At 40.2% G+C, this 14687-nt stretch overlaps 1 protein-coding gene across 1 annotated transcript in view; it reads right to left on the bottom strand.

Annotated features, from left to right (window-relative positions):
• TTN (titin) overlaps nt 1-14687 on the bottom strand; it is a 304366-nt gene that overhangs the window by 70911 nt on the left and 218768 nt on the right. Inside the window, exons 191-212 of the mRNA XM_063116312.1 lie at nt 14186-14485; nt 13781-14083; nt 13306-13680; nt 12907-13209; nt 11236-11535; nt 10847-11143; nt 10461-10745; nt 10088-10381; nt 9036-9335; nt 8601-8909; nt 8324-8514; nt 6548-6977; nt 5909-6217; nt 5377-5525; nt 4518-4547; nt 4282-4411; nt 3884-4183; nt 3478-3795; nt 3088-3384; nt 2687-2986; nt 944-1258; nt 666-814 (exon numbers count right to left, since the gene is read on the bottom strand). Coding sequence (XP_062972382.1) covers nt 666-814; nt 944-1258; nt 2687-2986; nt 3088-3384; nt 3478-3795; nt 3884-4183; nt 4282-4411; nt 4518-4547; nt 5377-5525; nt 5909-6217; nt 6548-6977; nt 8324-8514; nt 8601-8909; nt 9036-9335; nt 10088-10381; nt 10461-10745; nt 10847-11143; nt 11236-11535; nt 12907-13209; nt 13306-13680; nt 13781-14083; nt 14186-14485 — 5984 coding nt within the window. The remainder of the gene's footprint in view (nt 1-665; nt 815-943; nt 1259-2686; nt 2987-3087; nt 3385-3477; nt 3796-3883; nt 4184-4281; nt 4412-4517; nt 4548-5376; nt 5526-5908; nt 6218-6547; nt 6978-8323; nt 8515-8600; nt 8910-9035; nt 9336-10087; nt 10382-10460; nt 10746-10846; nt 11144-11235; nt 11536-12906; nt 13210-13305; nt 13681-13780; nt 14084-14185; nt 14486-14687) is intronic.

Here is a 14687-nt window from a genome sequence, read left to right as displayed (position 1 = left end):
TCCGGCTTTTCCCCTCCTCAACTTCTTCCTCCATTTCAGTTTACCATGCTACTTTACCAGGCTGTCTGTCGAATACAAATGCCTTATTTTTATTTTTTATTATTATTTATTACATTTATATCCCACCTTTTTGCCTCCAAGGAACCCAAGGCAGTGTACATAATCCTTCTCCTCTCCATTTTATCCTCACAACAACCACACTGTGACGTAGGTTGGGCCGAGAGTCTGTGACTGGCCCTAAGTCACCCAGTGGGTTTCCATGGCCAAGTGAGGACTAGAACTCAGATCTCCCAACTCCCACTCCAACACCTTAGCCACTATACCACACTGGTTCTCTCTTCCATTCTCTCTCTTCCATTCTTTCCTCCTTATCCCTACTTCATCCCTACTTCATACAGTGAGCGTGTTTAAACTGTGGTTATGTAGCCACCACGGTTAGGAATGGTTTCCCCCTACTATATTACCTACCTACTTCCCTAGTTCCTCATTCCTGTCAGCACTAAGTCACCCGAAGGTTTGGGGAGCAATTTTGTTCCTGCTAGTCCACGGTGATGAAGTGGAGACTCTTTCAAGTATTAAGCCCAGTGTCCCTCATGACCTCCTCAGTACATACAATCAATACGCTCTAGCATAACGTGTTAAATAAAAGTTCCTGTAGCACCTACCTTTTCCCATTCTTCTTTCCCTTCCTCTTTAAATTCCACAAGGTAACCAGTGACTTTAGAGCCACCATCTTTTAATGGTGGAGCCCATTCAAGGTCAACCGATGATTTTGTCCAGTCAGTAACTTTTGGAGTAGGAGGACCAGGTGGAGCTGAAAAATATCATTGTAACATTTATTTATTTAAGAATATTTATTTAAAATACATGAAATATTTCTATATCACTTTTCTGTGGTATGTTTTCCATTTTCACATTAAAAAAGTAAATCTAAACTATTTACCAATTGGGTCTCTTGCAGTTCTTGGATCAGATGGCATGCTTGGTGGGCCAACACCAGCTGCATTAATAGCATATACACGGAACTGATAATCTGAACCTTCAATAAGGCCAGTTACTTTGTAAGAAACACCCAATGTCATAGGTTTAATGGGATCACGGTTAACTCTTGTCCATCTCTTTCCAGTGGTTTCTTTACGCTCCAGCCAATAACCTGTTACAGGCGAGCCTCCATCATATTCTGGTTCCTCCCAGTTGACAGTCATTGAATCATGTGTGATGCTGCTAACTGTTGGCTTGTCACAAATTCCAGGGACAGCTAGGAAGAAGGTACACAGAGTGTAAAGTCAAAGCATCAAATGGACATCAAATTAATTCACTATTGCTCATTTATGTATGATATCCTATGCTGCAGCTTTCCCTCAGAACTGTCTTCCCCAATTCTTCAACTTAACATGCAGCCCAAACCTATCCTTTTTATTGTGGATGTTGTAGCACACTAAAGGTACAGCGGCACCATTTGTGAAGTAAGAAGGGCAAGGTGGTAGATTTCTGCCCCACTTCTATATAAATTCAATCTGCTTTGTTGCTATACCTTATTGCCAAGACAAGTTCTTCTCTAATTCTTAGGATCCTGTGCTAAGAGCCACGTCTGACCTTCATTCTGAAAAGACCTGTTAACTCCTGCACCAAATGCCGCAATTTCTCATGTGCTGGAGCAGCCTGCCTGTCGATGCGAACAGGCAAAAAGAGTTTCCAGAACGGTATATTAAATACCATCAGAAGTAGTGTAGATGTACCAAGATCCTTACATGTTGTCTAAAACTAAAAATGCATTTTAACGGGCCTGTTCAGATGACACGTTAAGCTATGGTTGGGCTGCTAACCCTTTTGCAGCAAATGATTAGTGAATGTGTAGACACCATAGTTAGGAATGGTTCACTTGACACACTAAGTCATCGTTCACACGACATGCTAAGCCATAAGGTTTAGCTCAAAATGCTTAACCACCATAGCTTAGTTGCCATCTGAACAGGGTCAACATGACACAGACAACATCTTAAACCCTGGCTTTAACCATGGTGGTTAAGCCAGAAAGTTGGGCCATGTTCAGAAGACATCTTAAACCGTACCTTTAACCACAGTGACTAAGGCAAAAAGCTTTATTAGCCATAGTTAAAACCATGTTTTAAGGTGTCTTCTAAACATGGTCTGGCTTTCTGGATTAACTACAGTGGTAAAAGCCATGGTTTAAGGTGTCTTCTGAATGGAGCCAGAGAAAGAGTTAACCACAGAGGCTCTATTTATTTAAATTTTTAAAACTATTATAGACATTTTAAGGCACAATCCTATGGTCCCTGGGACAGAGCCAATGTCGAAGAGGAGGGAATGGGAAAGGACTGGGGACATGATGTGGAGTGGATGGAGCTTTAGAACTAAAGGATCCAAAGCCCTCCCAGACCCCAATGGTACATCCCCCCACACAGGGGAAACATTCAAACTAGCCCTATTTCTTTGAAATAGTTCTAAGAAAAAAATAAGAAGGAGCAGCAGCAAATGCCAATCTTCCCTCCCTCCTTTCTGTCCTGCTGAGAGGACCCTGACCCAACTTTGGTGTACTTGAATTGTCCTAGTCGTTTGCTATGTTAAAATAAAAAACTATTTTAGAAATAATAATTTTAACTAGCAGCTATCATATTGCTTAATCTGATTTGTTGCATTCTGATTCAAACAATGATTTACGTACTGAAAAGATTTCTTGCTGTTTCAGGCTCACTATCAAGAGGTTCCCCAATGCCATATTTATTCTGTGCCATTATGCGGAAGACATATTCATGACCTTCCAGCAATTTGGGTACTGTGAAGAGGCATTCCTTAGGCTCATTGGTTACAGGGACCCAGGTCCTTCTGTTTGCTTCCCTTTTTTCAATAACATAGTTTGTTATCTTAGAGCCACCATCATCTTTAGGAGGAAGCCAAGACAATGTCATGTGATCAGCTGAAATAGATTCAAATTTAATGGGTCCTTCTGGTGGCCCAGGACGACCTGAAAATACATATAATAAAAATGTTAATTGGCGTCAAAATTGAGCATTACATAACAAATAGTAAGTTGGGCTGCCGAAGCCAAAAGCTGTAAATATTTACCCAGAACATTCAGCCTCATCTCCTTTGAATCTGATCCAAAATTATTGACTGCAGTTATAGTGTAGAGCCCTGTATCCTTTCTGCGGGACTGCTGTATCACTAAAGTACAAGAATCTTCACCCACAATCTTGTTGACATGTTGGTCGTACAGCACTGGAAGTTTGTCATCAGGTTTCTTTGGAGGAGCTTTAACCCAAGTCAGTGTAGGGAAGGGCACACCCTTTATTTTGGCTACAATGTTAATATCTGTTCCTTCTTCTGCCTCCATAAATTCTCTGAGTTCAATAGATGGAGGGCCTACAAACAAAAAGAAGCAAACGATTATTGCACCAATACATGCTTTGAACTCTGTTTTGTAGTGCAAGAGCTACTAATGTTTCCAGCACTTACATGTCTGATCTCTGACAACAATTGGCCCAACGGTAGCTGACGGTCTGCTTGGACCTGCTTCGTTTACTGCTTTCACTCTGAATTCATATTCGTCACCTTCTTTAAGGTCTTCAACGGTAAACTTTGTTTCTTCCACATCCCGTCTATTGCACTGTCGCCAGGCTTCCTTTCCTTCACCTGTACGATCCCAACGGAGGCACTCAATATTGTAATGGGTCACAGGAGCACCGCCGTCATTCTTCGGAGGCTTCCACGTCAAGCTCACTGTGTTCTTAGTTACAAGACCAATCTTGAGTTTGATAGGAGGGTCAGGAGGATCTTAAAACAACAAGCAAAGTAGAGTAAGTACTGCTCAACGTTACAGAATCATTAGTAAAAACAATTGCTCCACTTTGATGTAACTCACGGATTGGATCCCTAGCTGTGGTCCTTTGAATTGTATCTGCTGGTGGTCCAACACCAAAGCGGTTTTCTGCACGTACACGGAAGAAATATTGTTGCCCGGCTATGAGATCAGGAATAGTTAAGGATGTGCCAGCACAGTTTGCATTGACCTTTGTCCAGGCCTTCCCTTCAACAGTTCTTTTCTCAATAATGTAGTTTCTGATTCTGTCTCCGCCATCATTGTCTGGCATTTTCCATGAAAGTTTACAGCTGCATCTTGTGATGTCACTTACTTTCAGGTCTTTTGGTGGCCCTGGAACATCTATTAAATGTGAAAAGACAATGGAAGAACCTTTATACAGCTATCTTCAAATCACAAGGTTGACGATATGGTGCAAAATTAAGCTTGATTAGTCTTACCGAGGACATTCACCCTGACGTTTACAGTTTTCTGTCCTGCTTTATTCTTCGCTGTAATACTATATTTCCCAGAATGACCTCTGTTACATACAGGGATCATAATGACGGAAGTGGTATCTGTTGATTCCACCTGCACAAACAAAACAAAAAATCAATTAATTGAGAACTAAGGATTAAAAGTAACTTGAAAATTACTTGAAGAAAAAAGGGGAATATAAATGAAAACTATTTCTCACCGTAGCATCTTCAGGTATATTATGTCCATCCTTTAAATAAAAGAAAAACAGTAAATATCAAAGAGGTTCCAATAAATTTAGTTACAGAGCAATCCTATGGCCAATAGACAATGTCTGGGGCTCTGAAGGATGCTGTGGAGCTCCTTCTCCAAGGCTAGAAACAGAGGCCCAGACTTGGAGGAGGAGATCTGGTTATGGATCTCCCGTATTACCTCCCCAGCACCACCCAGCTGCTATGGAAAGCTCTGTGGTGGTTCCTCACTACTGGAAAGTCAAAGGGCTCATCTACAACAGCAGGATATTCCACTATGAAAGGGGTATGAAAGCGGTATATAAAAGGCAGGAGCCACACTACTGCTTTACAGCGATATTGAAGGGCACTGCAGGATCTACACTACTGCTTTATAGCGGTACTGAGGTGCACTGACAACAGTTGGGGCCCATTGACACATCTACACCAAGCAGGATATAGCACTACAATTGCTCCACTTTGGTATAAAAGTGGTATATTGTATGTGTCAATATGGTATGCATCAATGGGCCCCAACAGTTGTCAGTGCACTTCAATACTGCTATAACGCAGTGGTGTGTCTCCTGCCTTTTATATACCGCTTTCATACTGCTTTCATAGTGGAATATTTTATTATTGCATTTATATGCTGCCTTTTTACCTGCAAGGAACCCAAGGCAGTGTACATAATCTTCCTCGTCACTTTATCCTCACAACAACAACCCTGTGAGGTGGGTTGGGCTAAGAGTGTGTGACTGGCCCAAAGTCACCCAGTGGGTTTCCATGGCTGAGTGGCGACTAGAACCCAGATCTTCCGACTCCTAGTCCGACACTCTAGCCACTACTTACCTTTACAGCTTTCTTTGCATCTCCTTCAAATTCCCAAGTTACTTTAGGAATTGGACGTCCCTTAATAACTGCTGGAAGTTTGATTGTTGTGCCAGTACGACAAGAGAGCAAATCTTGTGCTCCAACATCGATATATACTTCTGGCTCCTCTGCAAGATATGAATAACATAATAAAAATAATCTATCATGTAACTGTAACAACGATGCACTCCTATATCAACTTATATAGGAGTAAGCTCCAATGATCTCAATCACACTCACTTCTGAGTAGACATGCGTAGGATTACATTGTAAGTTGTGTATTGCTTTTATGAAAATATACACAGGCTTCTGAATATGTATTTATTTTAAAAAGTTTACATATTCCCCTTTAGCAACACTCTGAGAGCGATTTACAAAAACATGATCCAATACATCAAAATAAATTAGAATGAATGTTAAAACAACAATACATTAAAAAGCCTGTGTAAAATATGTATCTTGGATCTTTCCTCATATTCTAGCAGAAAGAATTATTTCCAAGAATCCTTACCTAGAATATCCTTGCATGGTATTTCGGAAGTAGCAAGACTGGGCTCAGATTCTCCGGCAGCATTTACAGCCTTGACTCTAAATCTGTACTTTCTGAGCTCTTTCAGGTTGGGTACGACACATTCGCAGGTAGGGAACAGCTTGTCTGGTTCGTTCACCTTCTTCCAATCTGAACTGCCTTCTTCTTGCATCTCAACAATGTATCCTTTAATGGGACTGCCGCCATCTTTCTGTGGAGGTTTCCATGCAAGAGATATAGTCGACTTGGTTCTGTCTTTCACATCTGGGCATGATGGGGCACCAGGAGGAACTATTGAGGAAATGTAACAAATTTTGGATTAGGCAAATGCCCCTCCATTGCTAGTGCCTATTACACAACTTATTCTAATGCATGTATGGGGCAAAACCCCAGATATTAATGCATTATATATATATTTCTAACATAACACAGAATTTTCAACAATTGCTATATATCATGACAATACCTGCATATAACAATGAAACTCATTAAAGATTAGAGCTCAAATGTACTGAAATTATAGGATCATTGTTCAGCAGGCTTAAGCTATTGAATAAAAGGGGCACAGTCTGCCATTGGAGTCATTTACTGCCTAATGTTCTTTATACACTTTATACTTACAGATTGGATCTGCAGCTTCAACAAGATCTGATGGTTCACTTGGAGGGCCGACTCCAGCAATATTTATAGCCATAGCTCTGAACTGATATTTTACACCTTCAATCAAACGCAGTACATTGAATTCCAGTCCTTTCACAGCTGGTTTTGTTACTGGAGCTCTGTTGACACGAGACCAGTAGACACCTCCTTCTTCTTTCTTCTCTAGCCAATAGCCAGTAATTGCAGCTCCACCATTGTCTAGAGGAGGTGTCCATGTTACTAGCATTGACGACCTAGTGTGTTCAATAACCTTTGGTTTTCCAGGAGGTCCAGGTAGACCATAAGGATCCTTGATAACTACTTTCTCTGAAAGACATTCATCACTTGTTCCAAACCTATTCACAGCTCTAACTCTGAATTGATATTGACCATTTGTTGTAAGTTTATAGACCTGAAAAGTGAAACAAAAATATAAAATGTCATTTTAAAAGGATCCATTCAAAAATTAAAAGCCTGTGTTGTTTCAGAGACTTTCAACACATTATATCCAAGATCATGTGACACAAATAATTTACTTCAAAACACACCATGCCATTATTTTTTACTCATATTCAGAATGGGGAAAGTATGCTTTTTTTATTTGTTAACTGGGGAAAAACCAGAACATGCTTAAAATGTATCCTATGGAGTCATTCTGTTGACAGAAGTAGTGCTGCCAGAGAAACTGAGGGGGGGATCTTCCCTCTCCACATTGCACCCCCCTGCCATCCTCCAAATTGGTTCCAGAGGTCTGAGGAAATCTCTTGAGCAGATTTTCAGGCAGCACAGAGGGCTGCTCAAGGAAGGAGAGAGGGAGAAAATCCTGTAATGCTAGTGGATTTCCACTAGCATTATACTGGATTTAAACCATTTTTAAATTATTAAATTCAAATACTGCCTATTATTATTATTATTATTATTATTATTATTATTATTAATGTGCAATTCATGCTAGAAAATTCCAGACATCCCTTATGTACTTATATTTTTTTCAATAATCTCTAGTAAACTGTGGATTTGGCCCAAATAAACTCGGTTTCTTAACAATTCTGATTTTCTGAGCGCAATGATAGCTTTCCAGACTTTGCAAATCATATTCCTGCCACAGTCAAAGCATACCTTGTAAACCTATCTCAGAAACCATTTTATATTACTCAGAAAGAAAACAACTGGCTCAAAAGGTAGAAGAATGTCCAAGATCTAATTGTTTCTATTATCAATCTTTGTCACACCACTACATACACATGAAATCGCTTTTAGAGTACTGATCTGGAGTATTCTATTCAGAATTTGAGGAGGATGTAGACAAATCGAACAGATTCAGAGGAGGACAATGAAGAGGGTCAGAGGTATAGAAAACAAGTCCTATGAGGAAATGGCCCTCTTAAAACAATTTCTGAAAAAGCCACATGTATGCTGCTGTGATACTTCAAGGCTTTATCCATCATTAACCCATCTCCATTGACTCCTACTAACTCAGCCCTAGGGCACAGACCACTTGCAACTCTGCAACAAGGGATGGGGGTGAGGTACCACTGTGCAGAGTATTGATTTGCCTATTTCATTTCTCCCCCACATAAAATAACGGCAAACTTTACATTGCATTTCTTTTGGCATTGAAGGGAAGGGAGATATATAAATGGGAATAAGTTATTAGGAATCTGGGAAATGGGTTGTATAACATCAGCTTGGGTAATTCTACTCTTTTCCACTTGAAGACCATGCGTTTTATCTACGAAATCAAGACCAAAACTTTACCCCAAATCGTCTATCCACCACTGTGCTGGATACTTCCTCCCAGTCAGATTTCTTCTTGCTTGCATCACGTTTCTCAAGAATGTAGTGAGTAATCTCACTGCCACCATTATCAAGTGGAGCATCCCAAGTCAAGCAGCAAGATTCAGCTTTAATATCAGAAACGGTGAGGTTTCTTGGCGGAGAAGGACGATCTAAAGAAAACCAATTTCAATAGTGTGTTATGGTAGAAATAAACACAGGAAACCTTGTTCAATTAAGCTGCAAATCAGGTACTTACCAAATACTTCAACATGAACGTTGCGGTATGCTGTGCCGAGACGATTGGAAGCTGTAACTGTATAAGTGCCTTTTTCTTTCCTAAATGCTGCGGGCATACTGAGTTCAGTTTTTGCCTCTGTTCTAGAAACTTCTTTTTTGGTGATCTTAAGGGCATCGGATGGTTTGTCAATAATAACATCATCTTTGGACCATTCAATCTTTGGCATTGGAAGACCTGTCACATCTGCAGGGATGTTGACTGGCTGTCCTGCCATTACTTTGATCGTATCTCCCCGAACAGTCAGACGTAAAGTCACGGTGGGAGGTTCTGAAAAGGAAAATGCACATACCAAGGTAACAGTGCAACAGTTTAAGATACAATAAAATCTAGAGTTAAAACCTAACTGTCACATTTATAGGTAAAATTGTGTATCTTTCTGTTAAACAGCCTCACCTTCATCATCTTGTATAACCACATTAAGAGGCAATGATGGTTCACTTTCTCCAATCTCATTGACTGCCTTGACTCGGAATTCATACATATGCAACTCAGCAAGATTGTCAACAAGGAGTGATGTAGTTGGGCAGAGTCTCTTATTGACTCTTTCAAATTCATTTGAGTCATGTCTTCTCTTGTCAACGATGTAACCAATGATGGGGCTGCCACCGTCATTACGGGGAGGTTTCCAGTCAAGTGTAACAGATGATTTCGTTCTCTCTGTGTACATAAACCTCTCAGGTGCAGTGGGAGGCCCTGTGGTCACAAGAAAGGAGCAGTGACGAGTTTAATTCATACACATTCACATGGAAAAGTTTGCCTTTTTATGACATTATGGTTGTGCAGTAAGGTACTAATACTGAAAGGGTGACCTGATTTATTTGGGTGCATATGAGACTTCCCAGAGGCTCAGAACATACAACAATATGTTAATTAAAAACAAGGGAGGAAGCTCTGCAGATTTTAAATGATTTCCCTTTATCTTTAAAACAGATCTCAAATTCTCATTTAAATAGAAAGGCCATGCTACCTCAAAAATACACCAATGGTCACATTACGTATGGTAGGGAGGATGGAAAATTGGACAACAACACACATGACTATATAAATGCAGAGCAGAAAGAAACAATCTATACAAAGTTGCATGGATATTTTTCTGCAATAGTCACTCCCTTGGCCTGTGTTACCTGTGTTGAACCTGCTAGAGGTCAGTCTACCATTTAGACCTGGAGCAATCAGCAATTCTAAAACTGGATTATAAACATGCTGGATTGCAGGTATTGCAATTCTCCTGACGCTACAAATGTCCTCTGTTATGAGATTAACATACCCAAGGTTCAACTGTGAAAAAATTGCCCCCTTTTTTGCATATTGTAATAGATCTTCTAACGATAAAAGGCTACATAGAAACTTCTTTGTATTACTTTTAAATTTCAAATTAAAAGAAAAAGAAAGGGATCTTATGTCCTGAAGTGTTCTCATGATTTAGAGCAGCACAACAACCTTACCTTTGGGGTCAACAGCAAGGATAGGTCCTAGTTCAACAGGTGGACCACAGCCAAACTTGTTCTTGGCGAATACACGGAACCTATATTCTTGTCCTTCAACAAGACCTGTAATGTCACACTTAGATCTGTCTGTGTCTACAGCTAGTCTCCATGTATGCATTTTGGCATCTTTCCTTTCTACAAGGAAGCCAATAATCTCACTTCCACCATCATCTTTGGGATCATCCCAATTAAGCAAACACATCTTTCTATTCACCACTACAGGATGTAGATCAGTCACTGGTCCAGGAACATCTAGAAAAGAAGACATGAGATGTAATTAAAGAGCACAGATAGCTTATGTGTTAATTTCACTGTATGTAGTATGTCTTACCAAATATTTCTGCCCTGGTTGCAGCAAATTTAGAACCACTCTCATTTGTTGCAGTAATCACATATCTTCCATGGTCTTTTCTGAGTGCATTTTTGATCATCAACACAGATGACGTGCCAATGTTTTCAATCACAACTCGTTCTTTGTCAATTTCCCCTTCCTCTAAAGTCCATACAATTGTAGGAGTAGGGCGTCCAGTAACAACAGCAGGAAGTTTAAGGGTTTGACCTGCTAATATCTGAACACCTGCTTTGACGGAAACATCCAGTTCAACCGTGGGAGGCTCTGTATGCAGGAAAAAGAGAGGCAATTAATTAGTTAATTAATTAAAAATCACATGAACTATTTGACATTAGATTTAATTTTAAACTCAATGATCACTGTACCTTGAGGTTCTGCAACTGTTACAGGCTCAGTTTCTCCAGGAGGTCCTTCTCCAGCAATATTAATAGCCGTCACCCGAATTTTGTAATCAGCACCTTCCCTAATTCCTTTAACTATATAGCTTCGAACTTTAACAGCTTTCTCTGTGCAACGTGACCACTCATTCGAGCCCACAAACTGCTTGTAAACGTAGTAACCAGTGATTTCTCCACCCCCGTTGTACAGTGGAGCATCCCATTCTAAGTCAATACTTGTTGAGCTTGTATCAACAATTCTTGGAACAGGTGGACCAGGTGGCACTAAAGAAAGCAAATACATAAATCAGCATTCATAATTTTTTAAAACTTCCTTTCTCATACCCAATGATAATATTATACATTTTAAAACTTACATATTGGATCTTGTGCAATTTTAGGATCTGATGGAGGACTGAATTTGCCCGGACCAGCTGCATTCTCAGCACAAACTCTGAAAACATATGTTAATCCTTCCAATAGTCCTTCAACCTTCATTTCCAGGGTATTCACAAGTTCTCTATTCACTCGAGCCCAGTGAGTTCCATTGATTTCACGTTTTTCAACCCAGTATCCCAAAATGGGGCTGCCATTGTCTTTAGGCTCATTCCATTTAACCAACATACTACTGCTGGAAGGCTCTTCTACTAGAGGTTTATCAGGTGCATCAGGAGGACCTATAAAAAGGAAATATGCAGGCTTTAGCAGATCATGGTTAGCTATATAGACTTGAAATTCAATGTAATAGTTGAAGAGATCACATGTAAAATTGTCTAGGAGGCTAAATTTGAAATATCATATCTTTACTTGCAACTTCAGTTGCAATATGCAGCCCAATCTTATTCATGTTTACTTGAAAGCAGGTATCACTAATTTCAACACTATTATTCGATTGCAGACTAAGAGATAAATTATCCACTATACAATACCTTAATTTATTACCCAGGGGGAGAAACTGGGGTCAATGCTTGGGGTGGGGAGACATGAGTTAGATTGGGAGAATGTCTATTAACCCCAGTGCCACTGGTTCAATCAAATTCAGAGTTGCTCATGTGTACTAAAATGTAGTTTAGCCTTCAGCAATGCATTCCCATTTAGATATTTCGTTATCGAGCACCCTAACCACACAGATCTGCATGTTTGACATAGAGTGGAGAGGGGATTTATGATCATGAACCTGGGGTCTGTCTTCATGGTGCTGAGTTGCCTCCCTCCAAAATCCCACTTACCCAATGCCAAGGAGGGAGCATGGGGTTTTTGGCGGCCATCTGGGTACTGGAGTTTCCCCCCCCCTCTTCCTGGTAGAAGCCGACCAATCGCTTGTCACCTTCCACCAGAGACCACCCCTGGATTGGCACCAGATTGATTCTGGAATGATGTCAAACAGCAGAAGAGCCGTACTGACCTTGCTCCCATTGAAAAAGTCGGGTTAAGTCACCAACTTTTTCATTGCGCAGCTTCACGGAAAAGCCCCGTGGTGGCTATGAAGATGTGGCTGCATCATATAACTGATACAGCTCAGATTCACAGCTACTGCGGGGCTTTCCCCATGTACAAATAGCCCCACAGAAAGAAAGAAAGATTGAATCTTTCACAATTATTTTTCCACTTTTTATGTATGAACTGTCTTTCCATTCCTTTGCATTGTTGGGCACTTCGAGAATCTGCTTTTTGTCAGTGATGACCATTCTAGCTTAGGATACCCTTATTTCAAGGATATAATACAAATAATATCCACCCTTGTATTTCAAGACAAGATGGTAAAATTGAACTTGCAATGATGTGGCAAGTTTTCCAGCCAACTAGCTTGGACTGACCTAGCCATTTCATTTTTAACAGGTTGCCCTCCTATCTAATAACCAGGAGATGTAACTGAGTGGTTATCTCTCCACAAGGTTTTTATTCTGGATTATTGTATAGAATTAAAGTTCTATGATTTAAGTACAATATGAGTGTAAGATGGTGGTGGTGTTGATGATGATGATGATGATTAATGCACTGTCTTTGGAGGAAGTGTTACATATGTTTAGATACATTACAAGACTTACCAAATGGATCTTTAGCTACAACAGGCTTTGAAGTACAAGGAGGTCCAACCCCAACTCTGTTCTCAGCTTTCACACGGAAAACGTATTCCTTTCCTTCAATCAGTTTGATCACATTATATTTGCAATGCCTAAGTGTTGAGGTAACAGTAACCCAGCCAATTTCAGCTTTTGTGTTGTCTTTCTTTTCCAAGACATAGTTCAATATATCACTTCCACCATCATCCAAAGGAGGTTCCCACTTGCAAGTAATGGAATTTTTTCGAACATCTTCAAAAGCAAATTCGACTGGTGGGCCAGGTACATCTGTTTTGAAAAATAAAAAACAATGAGTACCACTTGGCACATATCAATTTTGAAGAAAAAACCCCCATACCAAGCACATTATGCACATGGACATACCTAACACATTGACTTCACATGACGCTTTTGCAACCCCATGATCATTTTCAACTCGGATCGTAAATGTGCCATGGTCTGCTCTGATTGAGTCCCGAACAACCAGAAAAGATTCTCCTTGTCTGCTGTTGTCAACGCTCAAACGTTCTGGCAAGGACAAGTGGAAAGGCTCGTCTTCTGCAACTTCCCCTTTCTTTCTCCTAGTAACCCTGGTAACTCTCTTCTTGATTTCTTCTGGTTTAATTACTTCATCATTCCATAACCAAGCGATACTTGGGTATGGTGACCCTGAAACACGTGCTTCAAGTGGAATCTCAGAACCTTCCTTTACCTCAAGGCCAGCTTGCAGACCCGTGCCAATGAAGACTTTTGGAGCCTCTGTAACAATAAAAACGTAATTTTAGTTTACATTTGATACTATAGCAATTTCTCACGCATTGTTGGAAATAAATGGGAAGGGGAAAGGTGCAAAACATACCAATGGGATCGACTGCTTTCACCAGAGGAGTGACATTAGAAGGTTCACTGACACCTGCAGCATTCTCTGCGCGGGCACGGAACTGATATTCTTTGCCTTCCTCAAGGCCTTTTACAGTGTAAGTCAAAAGTGGAACCAAAAAGTCGTTGCATCTTTCCCACTTCTCTCCTCCTTTAACCAGCTTTTCCAAAACGTAGCCCATAATTTTGGTTCCTCCATCATACAATGGTGGCTTCCATGTGAGCGTTATTGACTTCGATGTGGGATTGTGAGTCTCAAGATCAACTGGTGGATCTGGACGTTCTGCATATTGAAAATTACAAAGAAAACGTATAAACAGAAGTCAAAGAGGAACGATTTACATTTTCAGTGTACATGATGATCCAGCAAAATAAAAAAACTTACGTTTTGGATCTTCTGCAATCACTGGATTTCTCAGTTCAAGGTATTCACCTCCTCCAATTTTATTGACAGCTTTAACACGGAAGTAGTATTCACCATTTGGGATAAGATCCTTTACATTCCATGCCAATTTGTTCTCACCAGACATCACTGGTATGTATGTTCTCCTTCCAGCTTCTCTTCGTTCCAGTACATAATGTAATATGGGAGTATTGCCATCAAATTCCGGAGGTTCCCAGGTAACCTTGCATGAGTCTTTAGTCACGTCACTTGCCTTAATAGAGCTGCATTGTCCAGGCAGACCTATTTGAAAAATAATATGCACACACGTAGCATTAATTAAGTAAATATCAGTAGGCTTGAAAACTATATTAACCCAAATATTATGTGTGTCTGCACAACACATATGAACATTAAACACGTTGGTGACAAATCATGTGTATAAAATTTACATTTCCTCAGGTGGACAGATGCCTAATCAGATGACTAGTTTGTCTATTTTATT

Source organism: Elgaria multicarinata, chromosome 2 (assembly GCF_023053635.1).
Source record: "Elgaria multicarinata webbii isolate HBS135686 ecotype San Diego chromosome 2, rElgMul1.1.pri, whole genome shotgun sequence".
Classification (NCBI taxonomy): Eukaryota; Metazoa; Chordata; class Lepidosauria; order Squamata; family Anguidae; genus Elgaria; species Elgaria multicarinata.
Note: the sequence above shows the minus strand (reverse complement) of the source record. Positions and strands in the feature narration are given on the sequence as shown.